The sequence below is a fragment of the Pongo abelii genome, chromosome 9 (assembly GCF_028885655.2).
Source record: "Pongo abelii isolate AG06213 chromosome 9, NHGRI_mPonAbe1-v2.0_pri, whole genome shotgun sequence".
Taxonomy (NCBI): Eukaryota; Metazoa; Chordata; class Mammalia; order Primates; family Hominidae; genus Pongo; species Pongo abelii.
Window position 1 is genome coordinate 127,343,959 of NC_071994.2, and position 15,754 is coordinate 127,359,712.

Here is a 15,754-nt window from a genome sequence, read left to right on the forward strand (position 1 = left end):
GTCTGCTAAAGATTATTTATTTTCTCCATGTCAAGGAATATATCCAACTAAATTTTAATGCTAAGCAACTGTGTGGTGCTTGGAATGTGATAGATGCTGAATTCATTAGTAACAACAAAAGGAAAGGAATCAAGAAATGCATTCCTAAATCTGTATGAGAAGGTGAGTGGAGGAAAAGACTCTGGCTGCCATATAGAATGAGAAAGAAGCCCTTCACGGTGATTTCTTCCAACAATTCTTGCTACTCAGGTCTTTGGAGTGAGGAAAACAAGTAAAAATTAAGGAAGTTGAGGAGAAGCTCTGAATACTTACATAATCACAAGGATCACGACCAGCTCAATTAAGGAACACAAATGTTTTTAACCCTTCTTTTGTCTTCAGTTTCTTCTATAGAGTATGGGGCTCTCCATCCCAAACATCTCTTTTCTCAGTGGCCAAGGAGGTGGGTTTGAGTTCCCTAGTTGCAGATCCCAAATGGCTTTTTGTTTTTCATTCAGAACCATACAGAAGATATTACACATCTGATGGCTGCCCTATGGCCTAGGATGACTTCCTCAGAGTTAGCGAAAGTAAAAATATCCCCTACCTTTGTGGAATTTTAAATGGTCTCATAGTCCGTTGGAGCCTCATCTATGATCTATCCTGAGACAGGGAGCAGGAGCCCTCTGAGCACAGGGATCAATTAAATGGCAGATATTGAAAGAGTTTAGGAGTTAGAAAATAGGATGCAGTAATCACGATACCCTTTAAAGTAACTGGGAATCAAAGAGCTGTGGATCCCTCCTGACCACCCTATTTTTCTGGTTTGGGTAGATATCTCATCAGTCTCTTTTGTTCTGTGTAGACTTCAGGGATTTGGCCTGCCAAATCTGTCATTTTTCCAGTTTCTACCCATCTGTATACCTCTTATGGCTGTGGAAGAAATTATAACATAATGAATAGAATACTCACTTTGGAGCCAGAAGGTTCTGAGTGTGAAGAACAAGTTTGTTTCTCATTAGCTATATGTCCTTGAGCAGGTACACGGTGCTCTTTGAGCCTTCACATTGTGTTGTGTAAAATGGAGTTATGATAGTATTGCACAGGGTGATTGTGAGTGTTTAGATAATGCTTGTAAACTTCCTGACATACTGTGTACCCATGAGATTTATATTTCTTGAAATTGGATAAACAAAGATTTCTCACCTCTTTAATTTCATTGTTAGAATCCTTCCTTTTGCTTTTCACTCCGCTTGCTCTTTTTGTCTTTTCCTTCCCAATTTTAAGATGAGGGTTTTTTAAAAACAATGTTTGGTGGTTTTGTTTTGTTTGTTTTAACGATGAGTAATTAAAACCAAAAGATGGTGAGCAGAAAAAACTACCAAACCAAAACTAAGATAATGTTGCCAGATTTAGAAAAAGTATAAGAAATCTCAGAATCCTTTTCATGAAAGTAGCCTTTCTGTGTGGAAATCTAAATGGCATATAGTTTTCCAGATTCTCAAAATTCAGCTGGCCAGCCCAATAAAAGGTAAGTGGAGCTAACATTTAGAGAAATGCCAGCTTGTGACGTATGCCTTAAAACTCTTATTTCATTTAATGATTACAACATACATATAGACTAGGTATTATCAGTTCATTCTACAAATGATGACATGGACTCGGAGTAGTTAAATTGCTTTCTCACGATTATACAACTATTAAGAACTAGAGGTAGGACTCAAGCCCCAGACTGAATCTAAAGCTCACAGACTTGATTATGTGACAGAGCCAAGCAGATCCTGATAAATTAGAACCTGGTTTCTTGTTTTCTCTACAATTTTCCGAACCTCTGGATGAGCAATATATGTTCTTTACAAGCCCTCATAGATTTTTAGACCCTTGAGCTGCATCCTGCCTATCCCCTTTGGCATTTGTCTATGCTTTGGGTTTGTCAGGAGCATATTTGCTTGTAATCGATGAAAATTGTTACTTTTAAGCAGTGGTCACTATCATCCAAGAAATTTCTGATGAACTACTAAGTGATTTGTGATGACAGGCATTATTCCTGTCTGTAATTAATGTGGTTTGACATACTATGTAAAACACTTAGCACTGGTTTCAAATAGGAACTCAATATATAGTACTATACATATTTTTAAATTCACCCTATCTAACCATTCATTTATGATAAGTTTCTGCTGAGCCCGGGTTGTATGTGACATCTTCAAACACTAAATTTCCAAGTTATCAGTGATCATATGAAAATTATACCTATTAATTATAATTGTTATCACCAATACGTAATAAATGCTTATAAGATGGTGCACATGTCTGAGCATTTGTTATTTGATCTTTTGAAATCTGTTCTCCAGTATCTATAGTGGATTGCAATCACAAGACCTAAGCGTATATACAACCACTGGGATTTGTATGTATTTATGCATTAATCAAATAACTTCATGCATTTTAAAAACTTATTTTCTTAAAGGTTTACAACTTTAAGAGCACATAAAGGGCTCAAGCATGATAAAAATCAGCAGGAAGTTTTAGATGGATTGCTATGGAAACATCAGAGGAGAGAGAACAAGCAGAACTGGACACTTAAAATTCAATGATGATAGAGAACATTGAAGAAAGAGAATAACAGAAATGAGACAATGACCAAAACAACTTATTGAAAGGCTGTTCTGAACCAATGCTAAGCACTCTATGACAAACAGCCTTTTTATTTCAGGAAGGGAAATGGCTCTCAGAAGAACTGAAGAAAAATAAGTAGCAAACTATGATAAACATAACACACACCGGCATAATTCAGGGTACATGTGTTACAGTGGTGGGTGCTAAAATAAATTGGATATTGTTCTCATAATATACAGATTTCTATCTCCATTATAAGCAAATGCGCTTTTCATATTCTGAAGAAGATAGATTCCTTAAAAGTCTACTTTTTAATTAATCATAATCAAATGTATTAGGGTAGGATAAGGACCCAAAGAGCTGTTATAAGCCATGGAGAAATTCGTTACTTTATCCTGTAAAATTCTGTGATGATACAGTGGCTTGCTCTATGAGAGTCTCAGGGGCTCTGGATCTTTCTATCTCCATTTTTAGGGGAAATGCTCTAGGCTTTATGGTCTAGTCTTTACGGTTCAAGCTGGCTCAGGATATACCTGCGTTCACACCAGTGAGCAGGAAGAGGGTAAAGTCAATGGGAGGCCATCCTCTTTTCTTTGAAAGGGCATGACATGGTGTTGCACTTATTTCTTGTACCCTATTGGCCAGAGCTTAGTTACAAGGCCACACCAGCTTTAAGGGAGGCTGGGCAATGTTTTTATTCTGAGTGGTCATAGACATTGTGAAAGTTGGGGTTCCTATTAGTATAAAAAAGAAGGTGAGAATCAATCTTGAAGAATGCCTGGCAACACTAAGGCACAAGGACAGACTTTTAAGTGAAGATACCTCATCTATATCGGTTTAATTGCGTATATTGTGCTAGGTTATGGGAATTTTCACATAGTTGTCTTTTAAACAACCAGCATCTTCTGTGTGTTTCCTGATTCAGCGCCCTCTGTGCATGCCTGGTCTGTGGCAGACTTTTAGTGCTAAGCTCTAAGCCCAGCAGGATCAGATGATGAACTCTGCCCATGTTTCCAGCTCCTCCCTTTTGTTGCGCAGATGTTTCGGCCAATGGAAGAAGGCACAGTCACAAGGAACAATACCAGACATGATTTCTCTCCAGAGAAAAGGATAATTTCCTCTCATAATTAGTTCAGTACATGTAAAAAACATGGTTGTAGGGCCCAGTACTGATAAAATAGAATTTGTGCTTACGTTGTGCTTTACTATATATGCATATATTACATGCATGTAACTTTATATGCATGTGTGTGTGTACATATATACACATATATAATCTATGCATGCACATCCATGTATATAAATGTGTATGTGTGTGTATATATGTATACATATGTATATATGTATATATGTATACATATGTATATATGTATATATGTATATATGTGTGTGTGTGTATATATATATATAAAACTTTTATAGCCACTAAAATTCATTAGATCTCACAAAAACAATCAGTGGAGGTATGTCATTATCCCCATGTTTCAGATGAGAGAACAAATAACTTGGGGAGAGTAAAACATCCACAAAAAATACATCACAGAGACCACAATCAAGCTGTGTTTTCCATATGTATCATGTATTCTTTATCCTATAGATTCTCAACAGCAATATGACACTTTAATCCCAGATTTAATAGGTTGTTTTGAAATAGAGAAGCCATGGGGAGCTTGATCACTTCTAATGTCCTTTCGCCAGGTAAATAAGCATAGACATTCTCAGTTACTTACATCGTTAACCCAAACATTTGGTTTCAGGACCCCATAAGTGACCCATGACAGGAAGACTTGGGCTTCCCTGGCTAGAGCTTCTCTCATTAGAGCAGATGTGTGTGCCTTGCACTATCTCCTTATCTTTCCACGTGCTGCAGGGGAGGTGCAACTTGGGGAAAAATGACTCACATTAGAGATAAGGTGTCAATGATATAATGTCCATAAAGCTTTGATTAACAGGGCCCAGGACAGGGTAAGCCTTTGGCAATTAAGCTTTTACAGAAATATGCAGTTTTTAATGTCATTGTTGATGTTGTTCCTGTTGCAGCATTTTCCCTTTCCCTCTTTGCCCGGTCTCTGATTGTTCCTTAGCAAAGAGCAAAGAAAAAAGCAAACGTTCCAAAGTCGAAGACTTTTCCTTTGATACAAACAAGCGAAAGTTCGATTATTTGTTTAATAATTTTCCGTTGATCCCTTAGTCTTGTAGTCGCTACTTTATAACCGGTCCCTAGAAGGGGGCGGTTCTTTCCGGAAATTATGACTGCAGCTGTTTTCGCTCCGTTGCGACTCAGAGCACTCCCGACTGCAGGAGAGAAGGTAGGGGACCAAGCTACCGGTGCAAGGCCTGGATCCAAGCCCTGCTCTGGAAGACTGAGAGCTCCACATTCTAGCTCCCTTTCCCCAGTCCTCAAATTTGTAGGGGCTCCTTGAACTGCACGCCCCGTGGGTGGAGGATTTCATCCTGATGTATGATCCCCAGGAAGGTTCCTGCCAAGTTTGGCAGTTTAGGGGAATCCTTTGGAGGTTGAAGGAGGGATTTAGCCATCTCCTAATCTCAAGGCCCTTCTTCCTACTTTCCTTCTCTTTTACTTTACTTTTTTTCCCCTTTCTTTCTTTAATATAGACAGTTGAGGTTTTCTCAGTTTCAGGATAGTGTAAGCTGAGGAAAAGAGGCTGTGAGCCTCCATCTACTCCAATCAATTGCAGCCCCTAAGCCCTTCTCTATAGAAATGTAAGAGACCGACGCAGTCTCTTCTGTAAATACGTGGACATTGGAAATCTAGGACTGAATGGAAAGGTTAAATCAATCTCTGATTTTATCCAAGCCCCACTTCTTACCCCAAATCTCCTCCTTGTCTGGTTCCGAGTTCTCCCCTTCACCCCTGCCACAGGCCGCAGGGATGTGTGGCCGGTGGTGCCACCCAGCTCCCCTCCCTCCCTCCTAGCTGCTGAGCGGCCGGTGCTGGGACTCTGCATTCCTGAAGCAGCTACCTGGCTAGGCCGGAAGCCTTGTATTCTCCCAGCTGCTTCAGATTCATGGCTTTCAGCTTGGTGGCCAGTCTCTACCTAAGCCTTGCAAGTTGCCTTTCTGAAGTGCCATCCTGAGAGACAGAACTAATTCTGACCCAAACTAATTTTGTCTGTACTGGGAAGAGTGGGGGCAAGGGTGCAGAATAGCAAGTTTTCCTCAAGGAAGGATTTGTTCTGAGCTTAGAATCAGGAAGCAAAGGCTATTTCCTTGTAGGGGACGCCCTTTGCGTCTCTCTCTTTTACTCAAGCCACCCTTGGTGAGTATTGTGCAGCCTGAGAGCTTCTCTTTCAGCTGTTTAACTCCTGTGTGAGTCTCCTGCTTTAGGCTCTCTGCTTAATGTGTTATTAGAAATTCTTCCCTCCCCCAGCCCAGCCTGTTCTACCAGAGAACTTGCCCAGGTCAGAGGTCTGCATAGAAGCCCTTTTCTGAGCATCCTCTCCTCTCCTCACACCTGCCACTGTCCTCTGCGTTGCTGTCGAATTGTGAGTCATTTTGCCACACTCAGTTTTTATCCAGTTTCTCAAAATAAAAACAGATATGGAATGAAAAGCCTGATTTATTGGTGCTGTTTAGTGGGGGTGCAAATGTAGGCTATGTGCATATGTAATATTTAAATATATTAGACTATCTTGGATGGATACAAACAAATATACTCGTATCTTTTAATTTTGGGTCCCAAAAGAAAAGCCACAAGGTAAATGGCCTGTGGCAGGAGTCCATCGTGGATCACACAGCTTCTCACATGCAGTGCGTCTCTGAATGCCACGATCCAAAGTGAATGGTGGCAGAGGTTTATTGATTAACAGTAACAACAATAATAGGGACAATAGTGATGTCTGTCATCATTGATTAAATGCCTCCTATGGGCCATGTGCTATTCTAGGGACTTCACATATATTAATTCATATACGATGTGTGGATATTATGCTACTCATTTTGGAAAGAAAATACTGAGCCTCAGACGGGTTAGTGACACCTATTCCATATGCCTAAGGAGTGGTGAATTAAATACACTTTTGAGAAAGTGGGATTGGTATTTGAACCAGCCTCAGGGTGTTTCAGAGATTTCCTGTTTAGTAGATATCAGTGAATCTTACATCTTCCCCACCTGGGACTGCCATTTAAAAGGAGCCTTATGATTGAAATCTTTTTCTCCTTTTTTTAAAAGTTCCAACTTCCTAACTCCAACATTTACCCTTTGAATGTATTCTTATGCCAGAGAAAGGCACATAAAGTACTGGTGTCTGAACAGATAACTTCCAACATGTCTCTCTGTTTGTGATATGTCTTTTCTGCAGAAATCTTGCATCACCATGGTGCACTTCTGTGGCCTACTCACCCTCCGACGGGAGCCAGGTAAGCCTAATTTATGACTCTTACTTGCCATTGAATCTTTGGCACCTAGCACAAGGCTTGATCTACAAGGAGGCATTCTACTGAAGCTTGATGAACTTGAACTCTGGTCTATCTCCAGTGCCACTGAAGAGTATCTCTGTGAGCGTGAACATTTACGAGTTTGTGGCTGGTGTGTCTGCAACTTTGAACTACGAGAATGAGGAGAAAGTTCCTTTGGAGGCCTTCTTTGTGTTCCCCATGGATGAAGACTCTGCTGTTTACAGCTTTGAGGCCTTGGTGGATGGGAAGAAAATTGTAGCAGAATTACAAGACAAGATGAAGGTAGTAGAGATTACCTCCTCCCTTCTTATTACATTACCTCCTCCCTTCTTATTTCCTTAATGCATACTCTTTATGATCTCTACTAAATGTACCTTCACAAAACATGCTGAAAGCTCTTTCTTCCACTCTTTTCTAACTGCCATTTTTCTAAAATCATTTGGGGGAAGAAATCAATCAGAGGCATTCAAAGTATACCTGTGATTAGACGAGACCAATCACACAGTCGCTCTGCACTACTCATCTCTTTTTCAGCCATGTCACCCTGGATGTTCCCTTTCTTTCCCATCCCTCACCCTGTTCTTCTCAGGCCCGCACCAACTATGAGAAAGCCATCTCCCAGGGCCACCAGGCCTTCTTATTGGAGGGGGACAGCAGCTCCAGGGATGTCTTCTCTTGCAATGTGGGTAACCTCCAACCTGGGTCGAAGGCGGCAGTCACCCTGAAGTATGTGCAGGAGCTGCCTCTGGAAACAGATGGGGCTCTACGCTTTGTGCTCCCAGCTGTCCTGAATCCTAGATACCAGTTCTCTGGTGAGTACCTCTCCCCTTTGAATTCTAGTGGTGGGTGACATAAATGGGGAAATTTTCTTAAGGTTGAGAGTGTCATAAAAAGTGTTGGCAAGGAAAACAGAACTAAGGTCATCTTTTATAGGGTCGTCTAAGGACAGTTGCCTTAATGTGAAGACTCTTATAGTCCCTGTGGAGGAGCTGCCCTACACACTCAGCATGGTCACCACCATAGATTCCCAGCATGGCATTGAGAAGGTCCAATCCAACTGCCCCTTGAGTCCTACTGAGTACCTAGGAGAGGACAAGACTTCTGCTCAGGTAGTTAATGAGAGAATACTGCTGGTGTCAGTACCTCTGTTGCTTGAGTCTTGACTTGGTCCCCACCCAGTTCTTCCCAAATGGTAACCCAGAGGGGGTCCCACATGCTCCTTCCATATCCTCATTTAATCTCCAGAGCCTTCTCTCCAGCCTCACCTCTGTTCCTGGTCATGCTGTCTCATGGAGGAGGACTGTAGCCCTAACCTCAGCCCCAAGAAGCAAGAAGTTATGATTCTCATGTAGTTCCTTTACCTGTCCTCCACTCAGGTTTCCCTGGCTGCTGGACACAAGTTTGATCGGGACGTGGAACTCCTGATTTACTACAGTGAGGTGCATACCCCCAGCGTGGTTTTGGAGATGGGGATGCCTAACATGAAGCCAGGTATTTTCTTTCTTCCTTTGTAGTCATCCCCTAAGGGGCAACTCCCTGTCCTGGAATTACTGTCAAATTACTCTCTTTTCTTTCCTTCCCTCCAGGGGTGGTTAATACATGTGAAACATTGAAATAGTTTACACTATATCATGCAAAGATGGTTAGGTTTAATGACTGTCATGTGATATGTCTTGTAGGCAAATTTAAGTAGATCAGTAGATAATTGGGCAAAAGCCAGGAAGAGATAATTTACAAGAGAAAACATGGCCAGTTTATAAACATGTGGCAACGATCAGTCTTGACAGACATCCAGATAATCATGTGACATTTTCACCTTTCAAATTATCAACGATTTCCAAATCTGATGCCTCATGCTTTAAAAGGTTTTCTTAAGATTGTGAGTGTGCTAAAAAGTGAATTAACCTTTTGAGGATAAATTTGGCCATATGTGTTAAATCAATGTTAACTTTGGTAATTTCACTTTTAGAAATCTTGCCTAAGGAAATAAATCCATATATAAGTAAAAATATGCACTGAGATGTCCCCCACCATTTTAATAATATCGAGTATTAGTAAGCAATCAAAATGTCTCTTATTGGCTAAATTTGCTATGCTAGGTATACTTCATGAGTTATTATGCAGCTACTAAAATAGTGTATATTGACAGATTGAAGTAACTGGAAAAATGACCTCCAAAGAATGTTAAGTAAAAGAAAAGTAAGTTATAGACAGATTACCACTTTAAAATAATCTGTGCTTTAGGAAAAACATTTTAAAACACAGGAAGAATGCAAGTAGTAATTGTGATTAGATTGACTAAGTTTAGTTCTTAATTTCTTTTTTATCTAATACATAATTTCTATTGATTGATTCATCACAGCTACATGCAGTCTCAACTGTTTTTTTTCTTTTTGAGATATAATATACGTAACAAAATTGACCATTTTAACTGTTTTTAAGTGTACAGTTCTGTGATCTTCAGGACATTCACCTTGTACAACACCATCACCACCCTTCATCTCCAAAACTTTTTTGTTTTGCCCTAGCTTCTTAATTTCTAAGTTTAGCTTCTTAATAACTTTAGTTTCTTAGTTTCTTTTAATGTTTATTACTTTTGAAATTTTCCTTAATGTATATGCACTCTTTCTCGGAATTTAAATTGGTATAACCCATGTCAGTTTGCTGTGTTCCAGGGGCCTTCCTGGGCTGCCATGCTCCTGAGTTTCAATGACACAGGACTGGAGTGCTATTGCCACTTCTGAAGCATTTACACATGGTGGAATGGACATGTCCTTGGTGACAATCATATTCAATGTGGGACGGCTTGGGTTAGGCTCTTGCTTTTACAATTATAGCTGTTGTCAAGAAAATTCCCTGTAGTTGTTTTTCTACAGAGTACCCTACTCTCTCATTGTTAATGTTTGCTTCCAAAGTAGCTTCATACTTGAGCTCACAAATTGAACTTTTTAGTTTTCCCTCACTTGTTAAACCACTCTTCCTCAGGGCAAGCTCTCCATGCTAAGGTCATTCAAGGGGCTCCCAGCTTCCACCAGATTTGCTGTAACCACCTCCTCTTCCACAAAGCTCCCTGCTCTGTCTTTGTACGTCAGTTATTTGCTTTTTCTTTTCCTTATGGTGACTACTTCCTTGGGTGTCCATGAAATATTCCCATAACAGTGACCTACTTGTCAGTTAAGATTATTTCAAAGGACTATTTTCACCGCAGAAAGTTCCATAATGTTGGATCTCAAAAGGTAAGGATTGAGATCTCAGTCCCTGTTTTTCTAAGAAGTTCCCTTGGCCCCTATGCAGATTTTCTCATCTAGTCCCCATGACCAGCTCTGAAGGCCAAGGGGGGACATCAGGGACAGTCTTTACAGTCTCGTGAATCCCTTCCAGCAGGACTGCTCAAGTCTTGCTTCCCAGGTCATATATTTAGTCAAGATGACTTGCTGTTCTCATCCACACAAGGAAGCGAATGACAGCTTTAAGCGGCAGCTTGGCTCACTGAAACCGTTTAGAGTTCTGCCAAATGAAACCTACAGATATATGACAAAAACACAGTATGTTATTTGTTTTACAAACTTAGAACAGATGTACTTACGATATTAAGAACATAATGTTTTTCTAAAATTTATAATTTAATTTAAAAATCGTATAAAAATAAAATTTACAAATAATTTTATAATATTGTTATTATGGGTTTAATTTGAGTTGAGCCCTAAACTGAGTTCCTTAAGTATATTATATTACTTAACTCTTATAATCAAGCTTGTTCAACTCATGTCTGTGGGCCGCATGTGGCCCAGGATAGCTTTGAATGCAGCCCAACACAAATTTGTAAACTTTCTTAAAACATTATGAAATTATGTTGTGATTTTTTTTTTTTTAGCTCATCAGCTATTGTTAGTGTTAATGTATTTTATGTATGGCCCAAGACAATTCTTCTTCTTATATGGCCCTGGGAAGCCAAAAGATTGGATACCCCTGTTTAAAATAATCTTGACGTAGGTGTTGCTGCCTTGATTTTTCAGAGGAAGACATGAGGCTAGCAAGCAGAGGAGCTAAAGTTTGAAATGCCTCATTTGAAAACAAAGAAGCCGAGACTCATGGAGGTGAAAATAATTTGAGCCAGGCTAAAATTATAGTAGATAATCCACATATAACGCTTACAATTCATCTGGCATTGTAAACAGGTTAAATATGTTACCACATATACTCATGCACCCTTTCTAACTCCTCAATATAGCACCAGCTCCATTTAAACCAGCTGTCTCTGAGAATGGAAAGGAACCTTGCTCATCACGAAAGCTCCTCCTCCATCGTATATCCAGACATCTGGATTGTGTAAATGTTGTTTTTTGAACTAGTGTCCTATCATATATTTGATGGGCAACACCCATCTTATTTAGAAGCCAGTTTGGTGTCTGGCATATCCTATGGAGAAGAAATTAAACTGAGCCAGATTCTATTGTCATACCAAATCCTGGGACTACTGAGAATATAAACCTATGATCCTGGAACTGCTTTGTAAAAATGGGATGAAGGAATTTAATTATATAGCCTCTTATATTTTCTGTAAAGCTGGAATTAACCTAGCCATTCTCATTGCATCTTTATCTCAATACTAGCATTTCAATTCCTGTATCAGCCCTCACTTGCTTCTAAAAATAGTCACAGCTATGGCTTTGACAACATGGCCAGATAGACTGGGCTCCTGTGGTCACCCCCACACCATTGTTTGGTTGATGATAATAGAATCCAACACGTATCTTAGTATTTCCCTTTCTTCTGGGGACTATCAGTGAGTTATTCATACCCAAAGCAGACAGACTTACCTTGATGGGTATAATACTTATACTCTCAACGCTTGTAAATTGTCAACCTAAAAATTGTCCATGTGAGTATCACTTTTTTCAAAGCTGTAATTAAAGACTTAAGGCCCATGTGATACATTTCCCATTTATTTGATTTGAAGAAAAGGTTTGATTCTGCAGATAAACTTGTCTGATTCTTTTGGCAAATGCTGGAACATTTTAACCTAATGTGTTTCATTCATTTGCCTAGCTGCCAGGAAACTAGTAATCAGTGACAATGTTTTAGCTATTGCTTGTGTCTACTAATTTCTATCCTCTTTCTTCTCTTTCATATCTGTTCTGTTTTTGTCTGTCTTATATATTTATAACTCACCTTGACCCCATTGCAAGCAGTTATGGTATATGAATCATCACAGTGTTTTAGATTTGAGTTTTCTTAGCTCTTAATTGAATTCACTACCATTGATTCTTAGGTACTAGGATTCTTGAATTCCTTTTTGTCTTACAGTGGCTTTATCCTTTCTGAACAGGTCATTTGATGGGAGATCCATCTGCAATGGTGAGTTTCTATCCAAATATCCCAGAAGATCAACCATCAAATACCTGTGGAGAGTTTATCTTCCTCATGGACCGCTCGGGAAGTATGCAGAGCCCCATGAGTAGTCAGGATACATCTCAGCTGCGTATACAGGCAGCCAAGGTAAAGCTAGTTTCTTTCCTCTTCTGGGTCACATGCTCAAGTGAGGATGAATCTGAGGGGTTAAATAAGGGTCTGTCTGGAGCCTGAGACAGCAGCACGACCACCCTGAGGCTAGCCTTGGAATGTAAGAAGGCACAAGGTGGGGGATGGCCCACATCCTCAAGAGTCGATTGACAGGGCCCATGTGTTTTGGTGAGCCTCTCTCACTCTGTCTCTTCATACTCTCTTACCTTCAGGAAACACTGATTTTGCTGCTGAAGAGTTTACCTATAGGCTGTTATTTCAACATCTATGGATTTGGCTCTTCCTATGAGGCATGCTTTCCGTAAGTTTCTGGAAAAACAATAGGGAGTACAAAACGAGACTTTAAAGACAGGGACTAAATTGTTAAAGGGATTACTGCGGAGTTGACTTTGGCATTGGGGGTTTCAGATAAGACTCTTTTAATGGGGGTTTCTCAATTCAGGGACTCTATACTGGGCAAGGTTATGTAACTCTCATGTAACTGGGTTTGTTTGTTTTTCTCAGGGAGAGTGTGAAGTACACTCAGCAAACAATGGAGGAGGCTCTGGGGAGAGTAAAGCTTATGCAGGCCGACCTAGGGGGCACTGAAATCTTGGCACCACTCCAGAACATTTACAGGGGACCCTCCATCCCAGGCCACCCCCTACAGGTAAGAAGTGGAACAGAGCTAACAGAAGAGACAGCAAGTGTGAAATCTCTAAGAATCTATGCCCCTGAGCTTCATGCAGTATGTTGAAATATAGTTTGCAATTCACAGTCTTCTATCATATAGTAAACAGAAAAAAAAAAGATGATGCATTTTTCTTCTTCCTTAACTCCATGTGATGGAGACACTAGAAGGCCTTTTCTGGAGTGCCACAATAACTGAGATGCAGCTAGGAGGGGAGGTGCTAAAAATTCCCGGGGTTCTGAACAGATCACGTGAGAATGTGGTGCCAGTGACTGAAACATTAGGGATTTCATGCCTCTTTGAAGAGGCACCAGAGCCTCTGCAATGAAATAGGTGGATTTTTCAAGGGCAAATTCTGGTTTCTTAAAATGAACTTGACAAAGACCTGATGAACATTTTCTTTCTTTGTACAGCTTTTTGTCTTTACAGATGGAGAAGTTACAGACACATTTAGTGTAATTAAAGAAGTTAGGATCAACGGACAGAAACACAGGTAGGAAGAAAATATGATTTCTGGGTGATTGGTGCTAAGTAGTGACACACAGACTCTAGTGCTACATGATACCAGTGTTGATATTCCTTGAAGAGGACCAAATGATTTCAGAATTTAGTTTTAGCAGCTGAAAATTTATTTCTCCCTATAAAAATTAAAAAATTTTCCAAATAACATCAACAACACAGCAAAACCATTGTTTCTTATTCTTTCTAAACTACAATGGACACAAGAATTGAATAGTAAGATGTTAATTTTTTTTACTATAAACATTTTTAGGGAAGTAAAACATGCAGAAAACTACACAAATTATAAGGATACAACTGGATAAATTATCACAGTGAATGCACTGTGTGATCGCCACAAAGGTGAAAACTGGAATGGTAGTAGGCCTCTCCATCTGTACCCTTTTCCATCATGTCCTATTCCCTGTCACTACACACTAAAACTTTCCTGACTTACAACACCATGGGTTATTTGTGCTTGTTTTTGAGTGAAAATAAATAAGTTATACAGTATGCTTTTGTTTCTGTGTATATTGTTTCTTTCCTTTCAGCAGTGTGTTAAGAGATTTATATATGAGTATAGCCATAGTTAATTTTCAATGATGTATAGTATTCCACAAAATGACTATGCCATAATTTATCTATTGATTTTAATACTGTTGGACTTTGATTTGGCTGTCAAAAATGATGCTGCTGTGAACAGTTTTGTATTCTTTTACTTGTATTGTTTTGCACAAATGTGTATATGCATACATACATATTTATATACATAGATTTTTCTCTGAGTAGACAGAGTTGTGGAGTTTCTAGGGAATGCCAAACACTTTTCCAAATGATTGTACTAATTTAATTCATTAAATTGTAGGAGTGTTCCAATCACCTCATTTCCTATCCAAAACATGATATCGTTTGTCTTTAAATTTTAGTTTTGTGTGTGTGGCGTGGTGTCTTATTATGGTTTTTTTCTGAGATGGAGTCTCACTCTTTCGCCCAGGCCGGACTGCAGTGGTGCTATCTCGGCTCACTGCAACCTCCGCCTCCCGGGTTCACGCCATTCTCCTGCCTCAGCCTCCCGAGTAGCTGGGACTACAGGTGCCCGCCACTGCACCCGGCTAATTTTTTTGTATTTTTAGTAGAGATGGGGTTTCACTGTATTATCCAGGATGGTCTCGGTCTCCTGACCTCTTGATCCGCCCACCTTGGCCTCCCAAAGTGCTGTGATTACAGGCGTGAGCCACTGCACCCGGCCCCTTATTATGGTTTTAACTTACATTTTCCTGCTGATGAATGAAGTTTAGCACCACTTCATATTTATTCGCCAGTTGGATGTCCTCTTTTGTGATGTGCTTTCAAGTCTTTTTCCTGTTACTTATTTATTTCTATTAGATTGATTTTCTTACTGATCTATAGTTCATTCTGTAGTCTGGATACAAGCTCTTTGTTGACTGTATGTTCTAGAAATACTGTATAGTTTGCTCTTAGCTTCAAAATGGATTTGAGTAATAGTTGTTAATTTTAATGTAGTTCGATATTTTTCAGTCTTTTCCTTTATGGTTAGTGTTTTCTGTGTCCTGTTAAAAAGTCTTTCCCTATCCAAGGTTTCGTATTTTTGTAATGTGGATATCAAATTGACCCTATTCCACTTATGGAAAAGTTGGTCCTTTTCTCACTAATGCACAGTGTCATCTCTGTCATCAATAAGCACCTATGTACATGTACATTGTTTCTGGATCCTCTGTTCCATTGCATTTGTCTATTCATCTAGACGTGTGTTAGAACTACACCATATAAATTAGTACAGGTTCATGATAAATCTTGATTTCCAATAGTGATAAGTCCTCAATTTTGTTCATTTCATAACCAAGACTGTCTTGGTTACACTTGACTCTTAGTATTTGTATTTTAACATTAGCTCATCAGTTTTTACCAAAAAAGGAAACCTATTGGTATATTGGCTGGAACTGCATTGACTAGATCTATTTAAGCAGGACTTACTATTTACTATATTGAGCATTCCAATCTATTTACATAGTATATTCTTTCATT

The 15,754-nt window shown here is 39.5% G+C and overlaps 1 protein-coding gene across 2 annotated transcripts in view; it reads left to right on the forward strand.

The window, feature by feature from the left end:
* Positions 1-4,825: 4,825 nt before the first annotated feature.
* VWA5A (von Willebrand factor A domain containing 5A) overlaps positions 4,826-15,754 on the forward strand; it is a 31,061-nt gene continuing 20,132 nt past the window's right edge. The window contains exons 1-11 of one of the 2 annotated variants that reach the window (XM_024255779.3): positions 4,853-4,907; positions 5,990-6,104; positions 6,921-6,978; positions 7,097-7,299; positions 7,607-7,829; positions 7,951-8,126; positions 8,394-8,508; positions 12,347-12,516; positions 12,753-12,841; positions 13,045-13,189; positions 13,624-13,703. In XM_024255779.3, coding sequence (XP_024111547.1) covers positions 6,936-6,978; positions 7,097-7,299; positions 7,607-7,829; positions 7,951-8,126; positions 8,394-8,508; positions 12,347-12,516; positions 12,753-12,841; positions 13,045-13,189; positions 13,624-13,703 — 1,244 coding nt within the window. In that variant the 5' untranslated portion in view covers positions 4,853-4,907; positions 5,990-6,104; positions 6,921-6,935. Of the gene's footprint in view, positions 4,908-5,989; positions 6,105-6,920; positions 6,979-7,096; positions 7,300-7,606; positions 7,830-7,950; positions 8,127-8,393; positions 8,509-12,346; positions 12,517-12,752; positions 12,842-13,044; positions 13,190-13,623; positions 13,704-15,754 lie in introns of both variants that reach the window. The other variant, XM_002822624.6, reaches the window with a different exon arrangement.